The sequence below is a fragment of the Danio rerio genome, chromosome 18 (genome assembly GCF_052040795.2).
Source record: "Danio rerio strain M-AB ecotype USA chromosome 18, GRCz13ab, whole genome shotgun sequence".
NCBI lineage: Eukaryota > Metazoa > Chordata > Actinopteri > Cypriniformes > Danionidae > Danio > Danio rerio.
In genome coordinates, this window is record NC_141038.1 from 18,956,882 (window position 1) to 18,980,705 (window position 23,824).

General features: G+C 37.2%; 2 protein-coding genes across 8 annotated transcripts; one reads left to right on the forward strand and one right to left on the reverse strand.

The window, feature by feature from the left end:
* The first annotated feature begins 27 nt into the window (after positions 1–27).
* Positions 28–17,508, forward strand: phaf1 (phagosome assembly factor 1). 3 transcript variants are annotated; one of them, XR_015514328.1, is made up of 16 exons: positions 28–1,021; positions 2,767–2,849; positions 2,974–3,057; positions 3,783–3,826; positions 3,944–4,023; positions 4,110–4,204; positions 4,483–4,547; positions 5,791–5,903; positions 8,408–8,541; positions 8,656–8,739; positions 10,420–10,502; positions 10,732–10,775; positions 10,869–10,918; positions 11,018–11,592; positions 11,718–12,816; positions 14,081–16,148. XR_015514328.1 is itself a non-coding variant. In XM_087292084.1 (16 exons), exons 1-16 carry the CDS (start codon positions 958–960, stop codon positions 14,168–14,170), a joined length of 1,245 nt encoding a protein of 414 aa, XP_087148210.1. In that variant the 5' UTR covers positions 28–957; the 3' UTR covers positions 14,171–17,508.
* On the reverse strand, positions 17,033–23,672 carry b3gnt9 (UDP-GlcNAc:betaGal beta-1,3-N-acetylglucosaminyltransferase 9). Of its 5 annotated transcripts, none has more exons than XM_087293093.1 (4): positions 23,392–23,672; positions 21,045–21,138; positions 20,756–20,825; positions 17,033–20,654 (listed from the first exon to the last, which is right to left on the reverse strand). In XM_087293093.1, exons 3-4 carry the CDS (start codon positions 20,821–20,823, stop codon positions 19,385–19,387), a joined length of 1,338 nt encoding a protein of 445 aa, XP_087149219.1. In that variant the 5' UTR covers positions 20,824–20,825; positions 21,045–21,138; positions 23,392–23,672; the 3' UTR covers positions 17,033–19,384. The 5 variants fall into 5 exon arrangements, with proteins under 5 accessions (XP_087149219.1, XP_087149221.1, XP_087149218.1 ...); XM_087293095.1 differs by having other exon boundaries at positions 18,733–20,654; positions 20,756–20,828; positions 21,045–21,135; XM_087293092.1 differs by having other exon boundaries at positions 18,733–20,654; positions 20,756–20,828.
* Positions 23,673–23,824: the final 152 nt, after the last annotated feature.

The window sequence follows — 23,824 nt, forward strand, 5'->3', positions numbered from 1 at the left end:
AGTGCTAGCTCCTTCGCACAGGAAGTTGAATTATCAGCTGATCATGGTGTTTTGGATGGAAGTTGTTTTTGGCACGGAGGGGCTCTTTCTTTATCATCTTAAGCAAATCTTATTCGTCGGAGACACCGGGAATTAAAGTTGCATGTAAGAGCACGCCATCTCAAACGAACGAAACGACGGAACCCGGAGAAATCCGCGATATTATGAACAGATGATGCTTTTAAGTGCTGATCTGTTTGCTTGCTGTTGAATCATCGGAAAGAAAGAAAACAACGTCAGGCGAGGCTCGTGAGAGTCACTGATAGTCCGATGTGTTTGTGTGTTGACTCATCTTGACCAGCTTTGTCATAAATAGTTTAAACACATGTGATTTAACTAGTTTTAGACGGCATGTTGTATTCGTTCGGTGTAATAAATAGTAGCTTATTTGTTTTATGTAACTGAGGAGTAAGTCAAAGGTCAGGTCAGAGTGTTTGTTTTTTCATTATTTTTATTATTTTTCAGCATACAGCAGTTTTAAAATACTACAGTTGACTGTTCATTATTAATTCTCATGGACGTTGATGTGAGAGCAGCAACCTGTAACCATTTACTCCCCCTGACATCAGCTCGTAGTGACTGACACACTGTTTACTGTACTATTTATTGAATCGTTGTCATAATTTAGTGTGCTTTTAAGTGTGTATCCGTTATTGGTTTAATCGTGTTATTTATAAGCATGGTGACAGTAGAATGCGTTCATAGCTGGATTGCATCACTTGTGTTTTGACATATCTGACGTCACGGGTGTCCTGTGTCACTCAAACTGTGCTTAAAGTGTGTTTGCAAACCTACTCTTCGCTATAATCGGACTGATTTGGTGATTTAACGGTGGATTACTCAAGAGCTTTCGAGAGGGAACATTCAGATCTGGCACAGTCAGAGCTCCTCGTTGATATCCCCATTTTTTCCCCGCCAATGCTGGATCTGGAGGTCGTTCCTGAGCGATCTTTGGGAAATGAACAATGGGAATTCGCATTAGGTGAGTGTGAATTCGGATTGCTCGTTGGACTAAGGTTGGATTGGCTAACGATGATGTGCTTTTTTCTTGACAGGATGTTTGAAAACGAGCTTTCTAGCTATTGCATTTGCATTTCATAATTGCATCATATGCTCTTTGACACGTTCACATCTGAAGTTAGCTTGACCTGAAAATGGTCTCTTACACTATTGAGGTGAAGGTAGTTTTATATTCTCACATTCAGACATTCTCCCTAATAATATAGTTACACAAAAAGAATCTTTGCAAATCCTAAATTGTGAAAATAGGGCTAACATTGTTTTCAAGTCAAACTAACATTTGATTTCAGACCAAATATTCAAGGTACCATGGGAAAAAATATAGGGAGCATGTCACAAGTATGTCACTACGAATGTGCAAATATAAAACCAACTTTGCCTCAATTCTTACACTCAATGAATAATTTGTTACTTTTTTTTCTAGAGTAAATCAAAGTAAATATAAATCCATATTTAAATGCAATTATGAAACAGTTTTTGCATTATGCTGACTTAGTTTTTTTATTCTGATGTCCTCCACTTTATTTCCCGTCTGCATATCTTAATAATAACGGAATTATCATCTGTATTACCATGAGAAACTTTTCAGAGGAAGACAAAAAGGCTTTCCAAACATCTAAACAAGAAAGAATAGCTGTAGCTTTAATTTTTGTCATCAGAAAGTGCCTTGTTTATTTATTTATTTTATTTATTTATTCAGAACAAAATATTTCTACCATGATATAAAGAGTATGCCCACTAAAATTTTATTTAGTGTAACAACTTTGTTTTCTAAAAATCTTAACAGGCTTATGATTATTTATGATTATAGTTTTCCTTCTTATAACTTGCCACTCTTCTTCAAACCACTATGTTTTACTTATTGCTAAGGCCAGACAGAATCTGCAGATATTTTTTGCTATTTCTACTGAGACTTTTGTATAAAATCTGTGGATTTATTTAGAATGATTTAGGGACTATCATAACTAAAATGTAATATATGAAATAAAAAAAAAGCTTTTAACTGTTGCGATCAGATCTACTTATTTGGTAAACAAAGCTAGCCTCTCATAAAATGTATCTACTAAATGACAGAAAATATTACTTTACAAACTGTATTTTAAATAAATCAAATGAATAAATCGCTCTCATAATAGTCAATATTATTACTAAAATTTACTTAAAAACTGATTAAATATAAATTTACACACATTTATAAATAAATAGACTCAATGATGGGCTAAAAATCTGCAGATTTCTCCACGTGTAGATTCCATGTGGGCCTACTAATGCAATAACGTTAATAACGCAATGATAATGCAATAACAACAATTCAATCACACTATCATTAAACATGTACACATAGACACCTCCTATATGCAATAAAATTGCAGGTTAACTATGTCTGTAAATAATTACTTATATTTAATTTTAACTTTAACTTAATCTGATTGAAATGCAATAATGTGCACATTTTGTAAAGCTGCTTTGAAACAATAATTATTGCAAATAGCGCTATACACATAAACTTGAATTGAATAATGCTTGCAAGTAGGATGATGAGACTAGTCAGAATAAGTATGCTGTTTCATTTGTATATGAACACACTTTGTTACTCTGAATGATAACAAAACATTAATTCAATTATCATATTTTCACTAAAGCATCTGTTGACATCACATTTATCAAGTGAAATGTAACCTGAAAATGGTCTGAAATGTTTCTCAGGGATGCCATTGGCCCAGGCCATTTCAATATTACAGAAACACTGCCGAATCATCAAAAATGTCCAGGTGCTCTACAGCGAACAAGTAAGTAAACGTCAATATAGTTGTCTGTAAAGGCCCATTTACTGTGGGCTCTGTCTGAGGCCCTCAAGTTATGTGTCTAGATTTATTTGTGTCCTTATCTGACCTGTTTCTGTTCCCCAAACAGATGCCACTCAGCCACGACCTCATTCTCAACTTGACTCAGGATGGAATTAAACTGCTGTTTGATGCCTGCAATCAGAGACTGAAAGTGAGACTCTGAGTCTGTGTGCATGTGTGAGAGAGAGAGAGATTGTGACATATGAGGACACAAAATTGTATAAAGACATGGGTAGGACTCAAGTATTACAAGTAGAAGGTGAATTATGTGAATGTTGCCTATAGAATATGTAGAATTATATAGAATAGTGTTTTCAGAAAGTATAATACACAGTTTCTTGGACTTATGGATTGGGTTGGTATAGGGTAATGGAAAATGCAGTTTGTAGTACAGTTAAAAAACAGCGAACACATATGAAATGTCCCCATAATTCACACAAACCAGTGTTTTTTTTGTGTGTTGTTTTAGGACTAAATATGTAATTTTATTTTGTTGACCTCATTCTTTAATGCAGAAGTGCACCCTTTTTTGCGATTGTTTTAGAACTTCCGATTCAGTTGCCTATGGGAGAAATGACTAGCAATAATAAACGGCAGATAACACTCAAACTGCTTGCTCTAAAACAAGTGTGTTTATGACTGTGCATAAAAAGTAGAATAATATAATATGAAAAGATCAGTTTTAACATGCAGCAGCATAACGAGCCATTTTTAAAATCTAAATATCAATATAAGTGAAGGAGACCGGAAGTCTTGAGCCAATAAGATTCCAATGCCTGCGCCCACTCGTTCTTCAAGAATGAGGTCAATTGCTGACTCTTGTTTGTCACATTACATTGCAAATCTAGTTTGATTGATTCAGTGCTGTTTTTACAGGTAATTGAAGTGTACGATTTGAGCAAAGTCAAACTAAAATACTGGTAAGTGATCTTAGCTTTTACCACTATATTCTTGGATTACTATGTGTTCAACCAGTCTTAAGCTTCTTCTAGATTTAGTAAATGTTCTAAAATGACCTATTGCTCTGTTCATTCTAGTGGAGTGCATTTTAACTCTCAGGCAATAGCACCTACTATCGAGCAGATTGATCAGTCTTTTGGCGCTACTCATCCAGGAGGTGAGATTCATTGCTAGGGTCAGTTGTTTGTAAAGACAGCTCTTTGTTTGTATATTTATTGCGAGTCTTTTGCTCTCTGTGTCTAGTCTACAATGCTGCCGAGCAGCTCTTCCATCTGAACTTCAGAGGGCTTTCTTTCTCCTTCCAGCTGGACTCCTGGAGTGAAGCCCCTAAATATGAGGTAAGACTGCTTTCATACACTTAATACCACTGCTCTAATTGACACCATGTTCACATATCATGGTATTTAGATAGAATTGTAGAAAAAAAAACAATGTATGACAATTGTACATATTGCGCGAAACCATGGCTTTGCATTTGACTTGAATTTTAAGCATGAATATGCTAATGCTATGATGATGTGAGCACCAGAAAAGACACCTGCACAGACACAACATTCTACTCCTAGTTGTTTTGCCTTGACAGCCTAACTTTGCCCATGGCTTGGCCTCCCTGCAGATTCCTCATGGGGCCACTGTCAAACGGATGTACATCTACTCCGGAAACAACCTTCAAGAAACCAAGTAAGAGCTGTGTTTGTATTTGTGTGCTGAGTTTTACTGGATGTTGGTAACAACCAAATAAATCCATATCTGCAAAGAAACAAAACTAATTAGTTTACAAATGAAGTTATGTGTAATATTAAAATGAAATGACAGAGAGAAAAATATTGAACACATGAAGAAAGGGAGGAGTAGAAAGGCAGTAAAAGCCCAGCCAGCACAGCAGCAGTTTTAACATGAAGTGACACAACATCTGACATACAGATGCCAATGGCACATGCCACTGAGTGTAGTGACACTTCCGGTGGCATGTCCGGTTTTTACTATCATGTGTCACTCGGTAGTGGCATGTGTAGTGACCTGTGTCACTCAGAGTGTCGCTCTGCATGTCACTGCAGTGACGTCAACACCCGGCGAAGCTTAATGATGCTAATCAACACCAAAACCATATTTTAATCATTACGCGACTTTTAACAAGGCTTATTGTGTCGCAAGTTAGTTTATATGCTGGACTACTCCATGGTGTTTTAATTTAAAAGCATTTATTTTATGTTATACTTCCAGTATTTATTGTTACTATGCTTAACATTTAGTCATTTGACAGTACATGTGAGTGGATATCAAATTTATTGTGACATGCTGATCTGTTGTGCGGTATATTATTGCAATATTGTGTGTGTGTGTGTGTGTGTATATATATATATATATATATATATATATATATATATATATATATATATATATATATATACATATAATTTGTTGGCTATAATATGGACTTTTCTATGTTTGTTAATTCATTCATTTATTTTAGAAGTTCAGTACTTTCTCCTTGTCATTCCATTGTTATAACACATAACTTTATTCATTCTTCAGATTTTTGTTGTTTTGTTTGAGTTTTTACCAAATTCTGGTTTAATGTCATGTCAATAGCTCCTTTAGAATTACTATTTTCGTGACAAAACATGACGTGTTCAATACTTATTTCCCCTCACTCTATATTGTTGTGTGAATGCAAGATCAACACTAAGCAATTGATACCACTGCGTTTGACTATTAAGCATGGATGCATTACTAACAAACCCTAAAGTTCAATATGACTCTCTCACTGCATGTATTTGTAATTCCTGTGTGGCCCAAGGGGGTCATTAAAGTGCATTTAGCCTGAGACCGTGGGCATCTAATTGTGATTGTTCAGTTTAGGAACCTCACGGGTTGCCTTCCCCCAAGCAGTGATCATTGTTAATAATACATTCCTTCACAGGGCTCCAGCGATGCCTCTGGCCTGTTTTCTTGGTAATGTGTATGCAGAGTGTGTGGAGGTGCTGAGAGATGGAGCAGGACCGCTGGGTCTCAAACTTCGACTCCTCACTGCAGGTATTTCTGTGTTCCCAAATTTATAAAACTTTTGTCAGAAATCATTATGTGACATTTCGATTAACATGCAATTAATATTATTATCAGTATGATGCTCAGATTGTCTTCCGTTCTCAGAACTACATCTATGTACAGAGAGACCCTGTTTCCATCTGAACGTAATATGAATTTTCTGCGATCTGATCACTGGGAGTTTGCTGATACGCAAACCCCTCCATTCCCATTCACAAGTTTATTTAACTTTGTCCACCTGTGATCAGATTGATGTAAATTCATTACTTATTCATTGTTTTTTTGGCATGCTATTTGTTTATGAGTACAGTATTGTCGCTGCTTGTTATTTTTGTAAGTTCTGAACAATGCACAAACCATCATAGGTAATGTGCTTGATTAATAATTGCTAGTCAGATAGTACATTTTTAAGAAGGTCACCCACCAGAAGCGCCACGCCGCGTCACGCCACGCAGTAGGGGTCTGCCGCGGGACCCGACCAGATTTCTTGCAGTGCCGGAACATATTTCCAAATAAAGCGCGGGAGCGGTCGGTAAATGGTGTAATTTTGAACGGGAGCAAGCGGTCTAGCAATACCGCTCCCAACTCCCGAGCAAGCGAATACGCGTATGTATAAGTGTGAATTTAGCTTGTTTGTTGCTGTCTATGTGTTTGTGTATTTGTGTGTGTGTTTGTGTGTGTGTTTGTGTGTGTTTGTGTGTATTTGTGTTTGTGTGTGTGTGTGTGTGTGTGTGTGTGTGTGTGTGTGTGTGTGTGTGTGTGTGTGTGTGTGTGTGTGTGTGTGTGTGTGTGTGTGTGTGTGTGTGTGTGTGCGCGTGTACAAATGAGAGAGCTTTGTGCTGTCTGTGTGTGTATGTATGTATGTGTGTGTGTGTGTGTGTGTGTGCATGTGTGTGTGCGTGTGCGCGTGTTTGTGTGTGTGTGTGTGTGTGTGTGTGTGTGCGCGTGTGTGTGTGTGAATGAGAGAGAGCGTGATGCTGTCTGTGTGTGTGTGTCACTTGCTTGGTGCTTATGTGTGTATGTTTATCCAGACAGTTTGTTATAGGCTGTCTGAACTCTCTATAGCTGGGTGGTTTTCGGTTTTGTTCTACCCCCGGTCGTTAACAGGGACGGGCGTGGCAGGTAGAAAACGGGGCGGGGCGGGGCGGGCAGCGAGACAACAAATGCTGAATATAAGTGGGAGCGGTCAGGTTCAGACTAAAACCTTTCAAGAGCGAGCGGGATTAAAAATTTAGACTCGCGCAGATCTCTACCACGCATCACCACCAACTGAATAGTTTTATTTTAAATAATATCCAATGTGCGCGTCTGGTGTGTGATACTTTATTAACTGTCATGTGCGCGCTGTGTTGCGCTGCCCTTTAGTCAACATCACATAATGATTATTATAAAAACAAAACGCAGGTTTGTTTTATCTCTACTTACCTGACAAAAGTCTTCAATCAATTCCAGTTGTAACAGCAACAAATAACTTCTAGTTGATTATTTGGAAAAGTGGCTGGAAAAGGTAGATTTGTCTGTTGAACTGCATCCCAATCATCAAAAATACTGCAGAAGACCTATTTGAACCCACATGGACCCACAATTCTCAAAAAAAATCAGTCAAGTTTGGTGAAGAAAATCATGGTTTGGGGTTAAATTCAGTATGAGGGCATGCGAGAGATCTGCAGAGTGGATGGAAACATCAGCAGACAAACCACAAGAAAGGGCAAATTCTTCAGCAGGATTGCGCTCCTCCTCATACTTCAGCCTCCACATCAAAATTCCTGAAAGCAAAGAAGGTCAAGGTGCTCCAGGATTGGCCAGCCCAGTCACCAGACATGAACATTATTGAGTATGTCTGGAGTAAGATAGAGGAGGCATTGAAAGCCTGCAAGAACGCTTTCTTTGCCATTGCAGATGAATTTATTAATAAGTGATTTGAGTCATTGCAGAGATGTATGGATGCAGTTCTCCAAGGTTTCTCCAATGCAGTTCTCATGGGAGTCATACACAATATTAATGCTTTTTCCTCCATGACTTTATATTCTATACTGTACATTATTTCTGTCAGGTGAAAGACTTTTGTCTAAGCAAAGTCAGACCTTACTGTCCTAATTAAATCATTAAAAGTCAAGGCATGATCATTTTTTATTTTGGTAAAATAAGCGTTATCTAGAGGCCTTTGCTTTTCATATAAGCCACTTCTGATACCAAACTAGGAGTCAAGTTATTATTGGTTGTTCCCAAAACTTGGATAGGCGACAAGACTTTTGTCAGCACAAACTACAGAGCTAGCATGATCATAGATACACTGATCTTAAAATGTTATTTTTCATAGTTTTTACTATTTATTTGCTTGTTTCGGGGGAGGGGTACTTTAGTAACATTATATTTGATATTGTGTGACTCTCGCTATGATGTTATCCAGAGATGTTAAAAGTTAGTAAAAACAAAGGTGTTCTTTGGAATGCTTCTTTGTCCCACAATTCGTGTTATTTGACTTTTTCCAGGATGCGGCCCAGGAGTGCTGGCTGATACGAAAGTGCGAGCCGTTGAGAGAAGCATCTACTTTGGAGATTCCTGTCAGGATGTTTTGAGTGCTCTTGGCTCCCCACATAAGGTCTTCTACAAATCAGAGGACAAAGTAATGAGCAGTCTAGTTTATTCTTTAGCCACATTCTCAAAAATAAACCAGCACATTCCCTCTCCACATTTACTCTTAATCCTAACATTTCTTTTCCTTTTTTGTACTTCTCAGATGAAGATCCATTCACCTTCCCCTCACAAGCAAGTCCCGTCCAAATGTAACGACTACTTCTTTAACTATTATATACTGGGAGTGGTGAGTATCAGTTGAAAATTGCTCAGTCGATTATTCTACTTCTAATTATAACATGAAGTTAGAAAAAGCAGTATGTATTGGATTCTTGAAGCAGTACCTTCTAAAAGAAGTATTTTCTTTAATTGTAATCTTCATTGTTTAAAATTTGAAGGATATTCCTGAAAAAAAGACTTGCTTTCTGCTTGTTTAAACTACTTTCTTAATATGTGCTAAATTAACACCATTCTTGAGGTTTTTTCGGGAGAACTTAATTGTTTTGTTCAGTCAACTTAAATTTACAAAAACTATTAGGTTAACTTAATCGATTTGTGTTGTTACGAATTAAATAAAAAATTCTTAATCAAAAAGAGGTTTAACCAAAACGTAACAAGATAACAGGGATTAAAAATATAATTCCTGGTGCCCCCGCGCTCTCTCTCACCCCAAAACATAAACCAAAAACACAACCACTGAGAATTAAAAAGAAAATATGATTTATTTACAGAAATAAGGAGCAAAAATTACATTGGGAGGAGTTCAGCCAAAATAACTGACAATAAACCAAACTAACTAAATTAGAATAAACTTTCCTGGAAAAGTAATACTCAAATAAAATACAGAAAACTTACCTCCCTACTAACAAACACAGGAGAAAACGAAAATAATAAACAGAAGGCACCTCCCTACCATGCTCCGAGCCAGACAGGGAGACAGAAAACTGGGTTTCTCCGGTTAGAATTAACAACATCACATCGGCATCTCACAAAACGCCACACAAGAGACATCAGCAACGAACACTCATTTTATCACTTGAGCAACAATATCTCCACTGAGACCAAGCAGGGAATCGAGAGAGAGCTAGGAGCCATCAAATCCATGCTCTCTGAAGGTTTAAATACAGCCGCCGCCAATCATGATCCGACGTAGGCTAATCCGCTGCACCTGCGAATACTTGGAAATAAGAGAGAGAGGGAAAGAAACACCACACACACACTACACTACAACAACTACTCGTAACAGTTGGAACAACATTAAAAAAACTGTGTGGAACCCAGCATTTTTTACAGTGTAGTAGTGGCTATACCACGCCAGTAGTTTTTCTGAGTCTCAATCAGTTTTACACCAGGACTCTGGGCTGCCATTTCATCATATTGAAGTTCATCTTCAAAGATCTGCTTTGCCTGTTTTGCTATATGAGAGGGCTCATTGTCCTGAATGAGAATTATTGGCTGATTTATTAATGCATGGAAGAAATTGCATGTTGGAAAGGAGCTTCTGATAAATGTGCATTCACAGGTGCATGTAGCTGTATAAGAGACCAAACTCCTGCTGCAGAAAACCCCAAAACCATGACTCTTTCTCCATCACTTTTAACTGACTTTTTTATACACTTTACACAGGTGTCAGTCACTTTAGAAAGGCTCATCATCTTGCAAAGTCAGTGAAAACTATAAAATTGGTTAGCCAAATTAAATGTATTTGTTTTTTTAGATAACTAACCGCTGCAATCCAGATTAACACCAGAAACATTTTTAAAATGTTCTTTAATTTAGTTCTTTTTCAATTGTATCTTTTATGATTCTTAGTATGCTACAGAATGTACGTAATTTATTAAATATGTATAAAAACTGCTTTTTTACTTCTACGAAATTTAGGAAACTGTAGGTTGTTCTCTAATATTGATCTTTGTATATGTTTTAGGATATACTGTTTGACTCTACAACCCACCTGGTCAAAAAATTTGTCCTTCACACCAACTTCCCTGGCCATTACAACTTCAACATGTGAGTCCTAATTCACTCTCTGTATTGTAGCATTGTAAATATTTAGTAATGTCTATTTGCATTGGTCAGTCCTTATGGAAAGGTCATTCTGGAGGCTCTGCAGTCTGGGCATATGGATTGAATATTGATTTTCATTTCATAACGTTTACAGTGTTTATAAGTGTGTGGTTTCTTTATCGCATACTGCTTATAAAAGCGTCAGAATAACTGACCCTCACTCTTTTCTCAGATATCATCGCTGTGATTTCAAGATTCCTCTCATCATTAAAAAAGGTCAGCGTTGTTTATGAGACTCTCTTTGGACTGGGTCATTATTATATGTGCTCATTTTTGTGTTTGAGACACTTTTTTTTAATTGTGTTTCAGATGGAGCGGATGCTCACAGTGAGGACTGCATTTTGACCACCTACAGCAAAGTGAGTTCAAGGACTGAGACAGTAATGCATGCATACAGAGTGCTTTATGTGACGCATAATTGCAGTGTTTTTAAGTGTGTGCTAATTCTTTGCACTCAGTGGGATCAGATTCAGGAGCTGCTGGGACACCCTATGGAAAAACCAGTTGTGCTACACAGGTGAGGGCTATTTCGGAGTGGTTAGTGATATTTATGGTCTACAATAATGTTGTTTAAACAATGTGTGCTAACATTTTGGAGTATGTCAATCATTCTGCAAAAAAACGAACAAAAATGCATCTTCAAAACATTCTTTGTGCGATGAAACCTATTTAAATGCATCTAGAAAAACTAATATTCATGCATTAATTAGGAAATTATATATTTATGCAACAAGATATTTGTTTTTCAATTTTTAACCAAATATAAGTGTGTGCGCAAACGTTATATTATGCACAGGGCTTGACATTAACATCCACCAAATGCGGGTATATTTCATCGGTGGCGGGTAAGAGACACTCCCACTAGCCACTTTGGCTGGTTGAAAATAATTTCCCTGGATAACAATTCTTAAAAGCAGTGTTCGACAATAAGGATGGTCCAATATGCATGCAAAGGCGATTTTAGAATTAAGAAGCAACACGACTGACAAAAAAAAATAATAATAATTTGCATTGCGCGAGCAATAGAAAGCAGGTGAATTTTGTACTTGATTCATTGTATATCTGACTTGTCTTAGTCAGTTTGTGCAAGATTATGTTTGGACTGAGTTTGGCCTAAATTGTTGTTTTTGAAAGGCAAAAAAAAAAAAAAAAAAGCAGGTGAATACCGAATGAGAAGATAACAGCTGAGGTGATGCGTGCGACTGTTTAAAACGCTTGCGTGCTCCCGTTTCCTTGCGTGAAGCAACTGTGTCTAGAAACACAACTGATGTGATCGGTTCTCTTTTAAATAGACTAGACAAAAAGTGATGAACATGCACCCACAGTCTTGCTGCTTTCAAGAGTTCCAGATTTGTCTTTTTGTAAGCAGCACCGGTTGCTTTCAATTTAACTATTCTTTGAATAGATTATTAATGGGTCTAACGTAAACTGTGTGTGTGTGATCCTCCTTTCATTATCACATGGTATGTTTTTACCTGCTTTCTTTTGCATTAATATGGTTTAATTATCTTTTTTTTATTACAATAACCTTGTTTTAATGGGAGATAAACTCCCCATTTATGTGTAGTTAACTGGTGATTTGGGACCTTTAGCCAGGACAGACTACTGCGCATATGTTTTGTTAAAGAAAAAGTACAGTATACAGCTATATTTTGCTTGTTTTGACACATATAAAATTTGTGCCTGAGAAATGATTAATTGCTTGTGTTTGGTGTGGTCAGAGATAAATTTGGTAAATCCTTCATTTTGAGCTTTGAAAATTATGTAAAATAAAAACTAATTGTAATACTATAAAACCATGACCCATTTGCTCATAATTATTGTGCAAGCTCATACACCACACACAAAAAGTTAAATGAATGAGGAGGCATGTGGAGATAATGCAACATCTAAATCAAGTAATTTTAGCATGTCAAAACCATATTCATGTGTATAAAATATATTTTCTTATCAATAATATTGTGGCTAGTAATGTTGGAAAACTACTAGCCACAGAGGCTGATGATCAAAAAAGTTAATGTCAAGCCCTGATTATGTACAATAGTTTTTGGATTGAAAACAAAACGTATGCATGTTATTTCCACTGAAAATATTTTTTAATAGCTGTAATTTGACAAAATGTTACTCCCTGAATAAAAACTAAAACGTTAATACCGCTCTGATTAATTGTGCATTTCTCTACAGGTCATCTTCTGCAAACAACACCAACCCTTTTGGTTCCACGTTTTGTTTTGGACTGCAGAGAATGATATTTGAGGTATGTGACTGGGTCAGTTGTATCCATCTGGGTTTGTTTCTGTTTGTTTTACTTGGTCAGTCTGTATAAAAAGTTGCTTAAGAAAATAAATAAAGTTTATAAAACAAATAACTACAAACGACAGATTAAGCACTGAGATAAGTAACACATTTTACAAGTAACACATTTTGAACTTGTCAGCCTTTTGAACATTTTTGAACAGTTATTAGAGCTAAAAAATATACAAACAACTAAGAAATATTAGACCAGGACATTAAAGGGGTGGTCCACTACGAAATCATATTTTAAACTTTAGTTGATGTGTAATGTAGCTGTGTGAACATTAACTACAATTCTCTATTTGTGTGTTTCTCTATTTGCATGTGTTTTGAGAGTTAGCATGCATGTTGTCAAACTGAAGATGTTTTCTCAATTTTGAAAATCTGCTTCAAATCAATTGAGATTTTTTTGCAAATGTAGGTAAAAGGCAAAGTTCACCCAAAAATTTAAATTTCCTCGCCAAGTCCTCACACTCAAGTGGTTCTAAACTTATTTGCATTTCTATCTTGGTAAACACAAAAGAAGATATTTTGAAGAATGTTGGGAACGACAACACAGTGGTGTGGTGGGTATAGCTGTCACCTCACAGCAAGAAGGTTTGAGCCCCGGCTGGGTCAGTTGCATTTCTGTGTGGAGTTTGCATGTTCTCCCCATGTTCGCATGAGTTTCCAAAGTCCAAAGACATGCGCTATAGGTAAAATGGATAAGCTAAATTGTCCGTAGTGTATGTGTGTAAATGAGAGAGTATGGGTGTTTCCCACTGATGGGCTGCAGCTGGAAGGGCATCAGCTGCGTAAAACATATGCTGGATTAGTTAGCTGTTTATTCCACTATGGTGACCCCGGATTAAGGGTAAAGGGACTAAGCTAAAAAGAAAATGAATGAATGAATGAATGAATGTTGGAAACCTGCAATCGCTGACATAAATACTAGAAACAATTACTATGGAAGTCAATGGCTGCTCTTTTCCAACATTCTTCAAAATATCTTCTTTTGTGTTCAACAAAAGAAAGAAACTCAAACTAGTTTAAAACAAGTGGATGGAAAGTAACATATGACAGAATGTTCAATTTTGGGTGAACTGTCTCTTTAAATGTTAAAAGGGCAATGGCAATTTTTATTAGCAAATAACCAGTATGATGCTAAGTCATTTTAAGTCATGCTAAGCGTGATAAGTCATTCACACTTACTGCATCTCAGCTCCATTTTGTTGCTATGGTTACAGGTCATGCAGAACAACCACATAGCTTCAGTGACTCTCTACGGAGCACCACGTCCAAGTAGTCTGGCCCGTGTCGAGCCGAGTACCCACTGAGGAAGCCGCCATGCCCACGGTGCCCGTCCAGCCCTGCAGAGCCTCTGAACTGACCAGTAGAGTGTGCCTTCACTCACTGCTGCCATCACACAAGCTAAAGCAAAGACATGCTGGGAGTTTCTCTAGAGTTGTACTCACCCCCCACTTCGCTTCATAATAATTGGGTCTTCTCAATAACAACATGGAGGCTTCATTCAGCCTGCTAAACTTCATGCTTACCCCAGACATGCATCAGCGTCAGCATCGTTCTAGTACTTTTGTGGATGCGCAGTGATCATTTTCCACACAAGCATATTGTGTTTTCTATTCTTTCATTGCCTGACCTTCTAAATTTCCATACCAGACACACCAAAGGGCAAACACTGAAGCGTGTTTTCCTCTGCACGCTAAACACTTTAACAAAAAACGCACATGCTTTCAACTTCATTTGCTTTCCGATCTGCAGAGGATGAACGAGGACAGACTTTGGCCGCATAAATTCAGTGTTTCGTATGCATTTACGTAAGGTTACAAGCACAAGCTAGCACGGTGTGGATCCAGTGCTGTGAAAAAACATGGCACATGAGCAGGCTCACATACATACATACATACACACATACATAATAATTCATAAGCTCCTTTCATATCAAGTCAGAAGAAATTACCTCCCATTTCAGTACTTTACATCCGCTTCTGTTGATGTTTTGTTGCTCATGAGTGCATTAGTTTTGAACATTTGCACTAAAATACACCTAATTTACTTGATAATTGTCTCCTGTCCACTGAGGAACGTTTTAATTGCAAGTCTCAGAGAGAGAGAGAGAGAAAGGATGGCGGGGGAGGGAACGACAACAATGAAGACGTGCAATCTGGATTTCAAAGCGAAGAGGACTGGACAGAAAAGCCATCCACCCATTGCTGTTTCTTTCTCATTGCCGTCAGTTGTGTTTGCTTTTTTTGTCCACGGTAGAAAAGATGTGAAGTTCTTTGACCTTATTCAGTATCTTAAAAGTCTTAACTGCAGAACTGTCTTCTGTTTGCCTGATTGCCAAAACATTAGCCAAAGAAGAAACAATTTCGCTCCTTTCATTTTAAATACGTAAGAACATTCCCTTTTTAATTGACCCACACAGTCCCTGAATTGCTTTAGCATAGCCACTCCATTGATTTAAACCAATCTTTTTCCTCTTGCTTTCTAACATAGTTGTTTCCGTAGCAAGTAGACGTGATGCATTCTGTACAGATCTGTAAATAGCTTGCACAGTTTTCATTGTTTCGTCTGGCTGACGTCTGGATATCCCTAACATACTGAGAGTTTCTGGTTTTCTTTTCTCCGCCACTGTTGTTCTAGATGGAGTAGCCCACATTTGACCACTTTCAGGAGGGTTTGGCTGGAGCAAGTGGTTTGTTCACCTCTAACTACCGCTCATTGCCGTGACACGTAGCCGCACATGGCTGTTAAGTCATTCCCACCTCCCTTCGGGCCTCTGCAGTGTGAGCTTCAGGCTAATTCGGGCATTTTTAGCTTTCCGTTACTTTAACTTTTCAACAACTGCTCTGGAAGGCTGTCAGCGGTGTTTTAATTCAATTTTAGCCGTTAGCTTTTGGTCATTTGCAAGGAAGATACTAATTTAACATTGTGCCTCATCTCCCACCGAGCCTGTCTTGACTTTTATCTCTGTAAATTAAATGGTTTGAGCTGCTTTGTGTATGTCTGAGCATGTAAAGCTAAATTTTGATAGTCAGTGTCCTTTTGTTCTGGAAGAACGTATCTGAATATGAGGATTTAGGGAGAAATGGACTTGTTGGGTCTTGAATTTGTCACGGAGGGCTGTTTTCAGTGGTTTTAAATTAAATAATAAACTCAACAAACCAAGGTGGCCCTTCCTGATTTGAAGTTCATATAGTGGTTGTTCTGTTTCTATTGAAATACAATTACAGTTTTGGAAGTTTATCTTTAAATAGTTTGGTTATTCTAAAATAAATAATTTTGTCTTGATTTTTAAGTCTTGTGATTTTCAACTCATGCTTTTAATGTCATTTGAGAGATTTCAGTTCCTCAATTGAAAGTCTATTAATTCGAAACTTGTTCATAACAGATAACACACTATGAATCCATATGAATTGAGTGATTTAATCCCACATGATGGGATTATATGGTTAACAGATTTAATCTGTAATCAATTAGCGAACAACGCCTACCGCATTACAATTTGGTTCAAGAATCTCAACCAATGAGGTTTGTTCTTGCACGTCACATGGGCATGATTGAGTTATTGCATGAACCAATGAGGTTTGCAAGTATGGTTGAGCTTTTTAATGTTTATATATAAATAAAGGCCTAAATTAAATCTGTCCATCACCTGCAATTGTGTTCTGAAGGCTCAGAAATAGCACACTTGCTATATTTGGATTGCATGTTTTGGAGTGTGAGTTTTCAGTAAACAGACTTTCAATGGAGGAATTAAAAATGTCTTTTGTGTTTTGAAGTTCTTATAGGTTTGGCTTGACATAAGATTGAATAAATGACAAAAAAGTTCATTTTGAGTTAAACTAACCCTTTAATCAGTTTAAATATGGCTAGATCTTAAACACAATCTTAAATTGGAGCATCCATTTGCCATCAGGAACAACACAACCACTGTTTTAGTGTCATTTAGGGAGTGTGGTGTGATTGCCTGCCCAATCTCAGGTGGATGTTTTTTTTGTGCCAGGAGCAAGCGAATGCTTTTCATCAAATGGGTTTTGGCTGTATTGTTTTGTCTTCAGATTTTATCCTATTTTTGCATCGGAATGAGTGAATGAATGATTGTCCTGAGGATTGTACTTAGAAATGGACAACCTCCATACAGTGTAATGCGCATATTAATGCTATGTATTGTATTCCTCTATATTGTATCTTCTTCTTCCTCATCCTCCAAAGTGATTATTTTTTGTGGATTCAGTACATTAAACCCGTTTCTGGAAATGGGACTTATCCTCGATAACAAAAAAAAAGTGTGTATCTAAATCGATTTAAATGTGGTGTTTTATATCTCAGATATTTTTACTTCTGTAGATTTAAGAAACATGTACACAGAAAAATCAATTTCAGGCATTTCTGTTCTTTGTTTCTTTTCGTTTTGTTTTTAAAGCAATAATCATTGCGTTGTTGGATTATAAATCTGAATGGTCTGATATATGTTTGTCAAAAGTTTAGAACGGCGTGGTCATTGGATTTAAGTTTCCACATTGAATCTACTGAAAGCATTATCAGTTTTTTTTTTAACTGCTAATTTTGCATTTTGTTCATTAAAACTGTTACAGTGTGTTCAACAAAAATATTTAAGGAATGGATGTAATAAATATGGGGGAAAGAATGAAGGCTTCCTTCGTCTTTTTTTTTCCTTTTTATTCACTTAAAATAAAGTTAGATTGAAGTAGTAAGTTCATGTTCACAGCAGGCTACTTTCAGTTTAATCTAAACCCATAATACAGCAGATCGTCTGCAACAAGGCAGCACACCAGTCAAAGAAATGAGTGCTCAGTTTAATAAAATAGTGCGATGTGTCTAATTTCTGATATTTACAGCTTCAGTTATTCAATAACACAGCACAATGTATACGAAAGAGGATTAACATAACATTAGCAATCACAGCAGAACCTTGCCGCTTTTTGGAAATTTCTCTTATTATTACTAGACTTACCCCTATCTACTGACTCGCTGCAAGTGTTATGTGACATACACTACCTGACTAAAAGTCTTGTCGTAGATCCCAGTTGTAAAAACAACAAATAATATCTCGACATCTAGTTGATCATTTTAAAAGTTGCAGAAGGTAGATTTTTTTCTGGTGAATCATCTGTTGAACTGCATCCCAATCATCACAAATACTGCAGAGGACCTGTTAGAACCCACATAGACCAATGATTCTCATAGAAATCAGTCAAGTTTGGTGAAGGAAAAATCATGGTTTGGGGTTATATTCAGTATGGGGGAGTGCTAAAGATCTCCAACAAGAACAGCCTGAGGTATCACGACATTTCTGCTGCCCATTGCATTACAAACCACAGAAGAGGGCAAATTTTTCAGCAGGATATCGCCCCTTCTCATACTTCAGCCTCACCATCAACGTTCCTGAAAGCAAAGAAGGCCAAGGTGCTCCAGGATTGGCCAGCCCAGGCACCAGACATGAACATTATTGAGCATGTCTTAGGCAAAATGGAGGAGGAGGGATTGAAGATAATTGCAAAGAATCCTGATGTACCGGGAGTCCTGCAAGAACGCTTTTTTGCCATTCCAGATGACTTTATTAATAAGTGATTTGAGTTAATGTAGAGATGTATGGATGCAGTCGTCCAAGCTCATGGGAGTCATACACAATATTAATTCTTTTTCCACTACACCATGACTTTATATTCTATACTGTACATTATTTCTGTTAAGTTACAAGACTTTTGCCTAAATAAAGTCAGACCTTACTGTCCTGATTAAATAATTAAAAATCAAGGCGTGGTCATAATTTATTTTGGTAAAATAAGTGTAATCTAGAGGCCTTTGCCTTTCACATAAGCCACTTCTTATGCCAAATGATCAACTAGAAGTCAAGTTATTGTTTGTCAATCCTAAAACCTGGATAGGCGACAAGACTTTTGTCAGGTAGTGTAGTTTATACATCACAAATGCTTGTGGTGAGAGATTCTCAAGCAAGACGATGTGACCAAAAATGTAGCTCCCGTATTCCAAAATTTGTCCAAAAACAGAAGAAAAACTCTGGCTGTTTATTTCTATCTTGAACACGCTTTCTTATCCCCATATGAACTGAAGTACTTGACGCTCGCCTGTTGCCTTTTTTTCATTGGATCAGTCTTTACAGTGTTCTTTCTAGTCACAGTACAGTCAACAGTTAATGCTCCACAAACATTTTCATCCTGTAGTCCCTATTCCTTAGATTCTCCTCTGCCTTGTTTCTAGCCATCTTGCCGATTTTATTACTCCACTGAAAGGGCAAAACTGTGGGATCCTGACTCCTGTGACACTGAAAGTTAGGGTCATACAGAAGGTTCCACATGAGCCAAATCTAGGGGACGGTAAGGCTGTGCACCACCATCAGCTTTCTATAGAAGTAGGGGTCAAACACCTAGAGGTGTGGTGCAGCTGATGGTTTTACAATCCCGCAATTACGGAAACCCTCGTGGTGGGTCAGCTGAAGGCAGTATGAACGGGGCTCCTTCTAGTCACAGTACAGTCAACAGTTAATGCTCCACAAACACTTTCATCCCATAGTCCTTATTCCTTAGATACTCCTCTGCCTTGTTTCTAGCCGTCTTGCCAATTTTTTCACTCCACTGAAAGGGAAAAACTGTGGGATCCTGACTCCTGTGACACCGAAGGTTAGGGTCATGCAGAAGGTTCCACATGAGCCAAATCTGGGGGACGGTCAGGCTGTGTACCACCATCAGCTCTCTGTAGAAACAGGGGTCAAACACTTGAAGGTGCGGTGCAGCTGATGGTTTTACAATCCCGAAGGTGCGGAAACCCTCGTGGCGGGTCGGCTGAAGGCCAATTCTCAGCAGGCACATGCCCAGAAAGACGTCATCAATGGGGAAGAGCTCCACCTCTTTGCAGGCGAGGTGGAGCTTCAATGCGGTGTGTCCTGACATGACAAATCCACCTCCTCCCGCATAGGATGGATAGATCCCCTGGCCGTAAATAAACTCAGGCACAAAGTACTTACTACTGCGTCTGCGAATTGGTTTCGCATGGACAATGATGTCACCAACAAAAAGATCCTTATCGATCTCTTGACTCTCAAGCATCTCCAGGATATTGTCAATGTTCACATACACATCGGCGTCACCCTTAAAAATAAACTTTGTTTTTGGGCAACTCACATTAATCCATTGCAAGAAATGGATTTCTTTTAGTGTCAGGTTGAAGAAGGTGTCTTCAAAGTCCCACAAGAGGATGTCCCCAAAAGTGTGGCTCTCGTATTCCAAAAGTTTGTCCCATAATGGGAGCGCTGACTGATTTTGGGGCACACCAAGAAGAAAAACTCTCTTGATGTTGATGTTTTTCTGGAACACCGCTTCTCGTCCCCATGTACGCCGAACAACCTGGCGTTTGTCGAAGTCTGTTGTGACTGATTTTATTGCGATCAGCATGTAGGGGACGCTTTCTGGTTCAGAACACTTTGTTGGCTGATCAATTAGCATCTTAAAGTCCCGCTGGTCTTTCTTTCGAAGGTAATCAGCAAAGTCAAAAGAATGTTGTGTTGGTAGCAGACTTGCTGTTGTTGAGGCCTGCTGAAATTTTGACTTTGTTTTGCTACGCGCTTTTTGAGGTTTGACCTTTGATTGTCCCTGTGGTTTAGACTTGGTCTGCACTTCAGGCTGGCAAGGTGGAATGTCCAGAGATTTTGTAGGGACTAGCTTTGTCTGCTGTCCCATTGATGCTCCACTGAGGAGGGTCCGTGAGCTGGTTGGCCCATGTTCAATATGCAAAGTCCCCCATGTGGGAGTCACTCTTTGATAGGCATATAACAGCAGAAAAAGCAGCAACATCAGAGTCAGAGAGCAAAGCACATCTCCCTTTAGATAGACCCTTCTCATGATGTAACAGGTTACCTTCCTATTAAAGTTTGAAGTCCTGTATTCTTCCAAAAGGATTTGGATTTTCTCAGAGCCATTGTCATCTCTGCTAAGTACAAAATAAATGAGCAGCAATAGTTAATAACAGTTATAAAATAATGGTTTAAAACTATAAAAAAAAGAATCTGTCAATTTGGTTGTATTTTCCTCCTAAAATATAATTTGTACATCAGTTAACCTGTCTCTAACTAAATTTATAGTTGAGACTTTAGACCTTTAAATCAATTTCCTATTTTATTTGAGAGGCATCACACATGCTTCTTACCACAGTCATCCTCCTGGATATCATCAAACAATAGGAGACACAGGATATTACTTGACCAAAAGTATGCTCCTTAAACAGCCAGGACTGCATACTTCTATGGAACAGGAAAAGCAAACAATTTTTAAAAGGATCAACATCTGACATCTGTGACAAACGTACAAACCAACAAATCTTTTCTGGCACTTCAGGGAAAAAAATGGAGAATGTTGCTGTTTAAAAAAAAGTTGTCTAAAATGTGCTCTCCATAAAAATGACATGTAAAAATACAGTTGCAATACAGTTTTCAAGTCAGTTTTTAAAAAGGTCACTATGACAACCAAATTTAAAAGGAGAAAACAACACAAAAAGTACTTAGGTAAACAAGTACACCTCATTTATTTTCATCATAAAAAAATTTGTTATGATTGTAAGCAGGGATGGGCAAAAATACATTGAAATGCATTTGAAAATAAAATACCGAATACCTCAGTTTTACGAGTATCAAAATAAACTACAAAATACAGCAGCCACAAATGTATCAAAATAAAACACTTTTTTAAAAACACTGCAAAATAGTTTCAAAAGGAAGCATGACATTTCTTCGCAAACCTTCAATCAATGGGTATAGATTTTGCACAAATTTCATACAGAACATCCTGTCTTGAAGATGATCCCTTTAATCACCGTAAAAACCATGTAATGCAGATAATGAGTTGGAATATAGTACTACTGTATATCTCTTTATTGTGTTTCCATGCACTGTGTGCTCAGTGAAATTGCAACAATGTTTTTAACAGTCTGATATTTAGGGTGATACATGAAGTAGTTATTTTATTTATTTTTTTGTTCAATATATATATATATATATATATATATATATATATATATATATATATATATATATATATATATATATGTATATATATATATATATATATATATATATATATATATATATATACACATATATATATATATATATATATATATACACATATATATATATATCTTCTTCAATAACTAATGTACAAACATGAAAACTACTAATATCTCTAAAAAAAATGGAATTCTCTGTTTTTGCAAATAAACTAAACTCTTTTCACTTCTTCTTTTACTGGAAGAAATTAATCTCAGTTTGCCCCCTTAGTGAACACCAGTACACAATCTTTAGGTGTTTTATTTTTCAAAACTTCCTCAGCTTTTCCATCTGCAGCACTGAGACTGATTACGTGCTGAAGACTCCACATCCTGTTCTTAAGAACTAATATTTTATTCTATCTCATTTCCTAAACAAAAATGCTGATGCCAAATTGTACACTACTCTATACTGCCATTATAAATTACTGGCCTTGTGAATACTATTTTCAATGATTGTTGACTTTTTTTTGCCATTTGTCTGTTGTTATTTCTTTATGTGCGTTGCATAATTTCCATCCAGCTTCCAAGCATTGACCACCTTCTTAATGCATTTTCTGTTCTGATCTCAAGCCTAGGCAAATAACTGGTAAAGCATCAATCAGAGGCTACATTTTTATGATGTCATCATTTAGACTTCTTACAAAGCATTTTTAAGTATTTTAAAAATACAAAAAATACAAGACATTAAAGTATTTTGATATAAAATGTTGAGCCATTTTCATAAACTCCATAAAATACAAATTACAAAATACTATTTTGTATTTAAAATAAGTATCATACTGCCCATCTCTGATTATATGGCTGTGATGATTGTCTAATTTAACTAATCCCACATTTACACGGCAAAGATACAACAGAAGTGCCCCAAAAATGCAAATATGTGCTTTAAAACTATGTTTAATGCAGCATAAATACATTTCCACAGCAAATAAACCATTTTTTACCGGGGCCTGAGGTCGCGGTCCACAATTACTCAGGCTTTTATGAAGCACCATTCTTCCAGTGAAAAACAAACTGCACACAAATGACTAATTATTTTTCTTTACAAAACGTAATACTTTTAATGAGAACCTGTTTCGTTCAGTTTAGAAGTAAACGAGTTAATTCATTCATATAGTTGCAAATCTGCTATTCGACTCGTTTAATAGCTTTGCACACGAACAACTATTTTCGCAACAAAAATTCATTCAAAACAAACGAGTGATATGTAGTTTGAGGCAAACATGTATAACTTAAAACACCCTAATTGTAGACAAAATTAAAATTAGCTTACAAATCAAAATCTCCAAAACGTTTGCAAACATATGACAACTTTAATCCCAATCGCAAGTTATGAGACGCGTGTGCGCATCTCTTTTTAAACGACATTAATTTTGAATGACAGTTTCAGGTTTTAGAATTGTTTAGAAATACTTTCATTGGTTTTTAAAAGTATCTTTGCAAGACTTACCAAGACGAAGGCGTACCAGGAGAGGAATGACAAGACAGAACTGCAACCAGATCCAAACATCTGCTTCCACTATAAAGCTGCAGCATGCCACTGCTGTGTGTTCACGTGCTACCAAAACATTTCCAGCTCGCCTACAAGCGCTCCCTAACCAAATACACACACTTCGTGCACATTGGCCATTTTTATAGGTCTGTACTTCAAGTTACAATCGTAAGGCTTTCTTTCAAAGAGCATATTTTCAAAAGAACAGCTACTTCCTTGATCACGTGACACCGCTGGATGCGGCGCGCGCCAGATGCCAGCGCAGCAACAGGGAATCGAGAGCGCGCACGAGAATGATGAATTCATTGGTCAAGTTTCCTAAAACCGAGCGCCTTTCTCTCTTTTAGTCTGTGAAAAACAAACTAGGCTACAACAAAAATGAAAACAAATG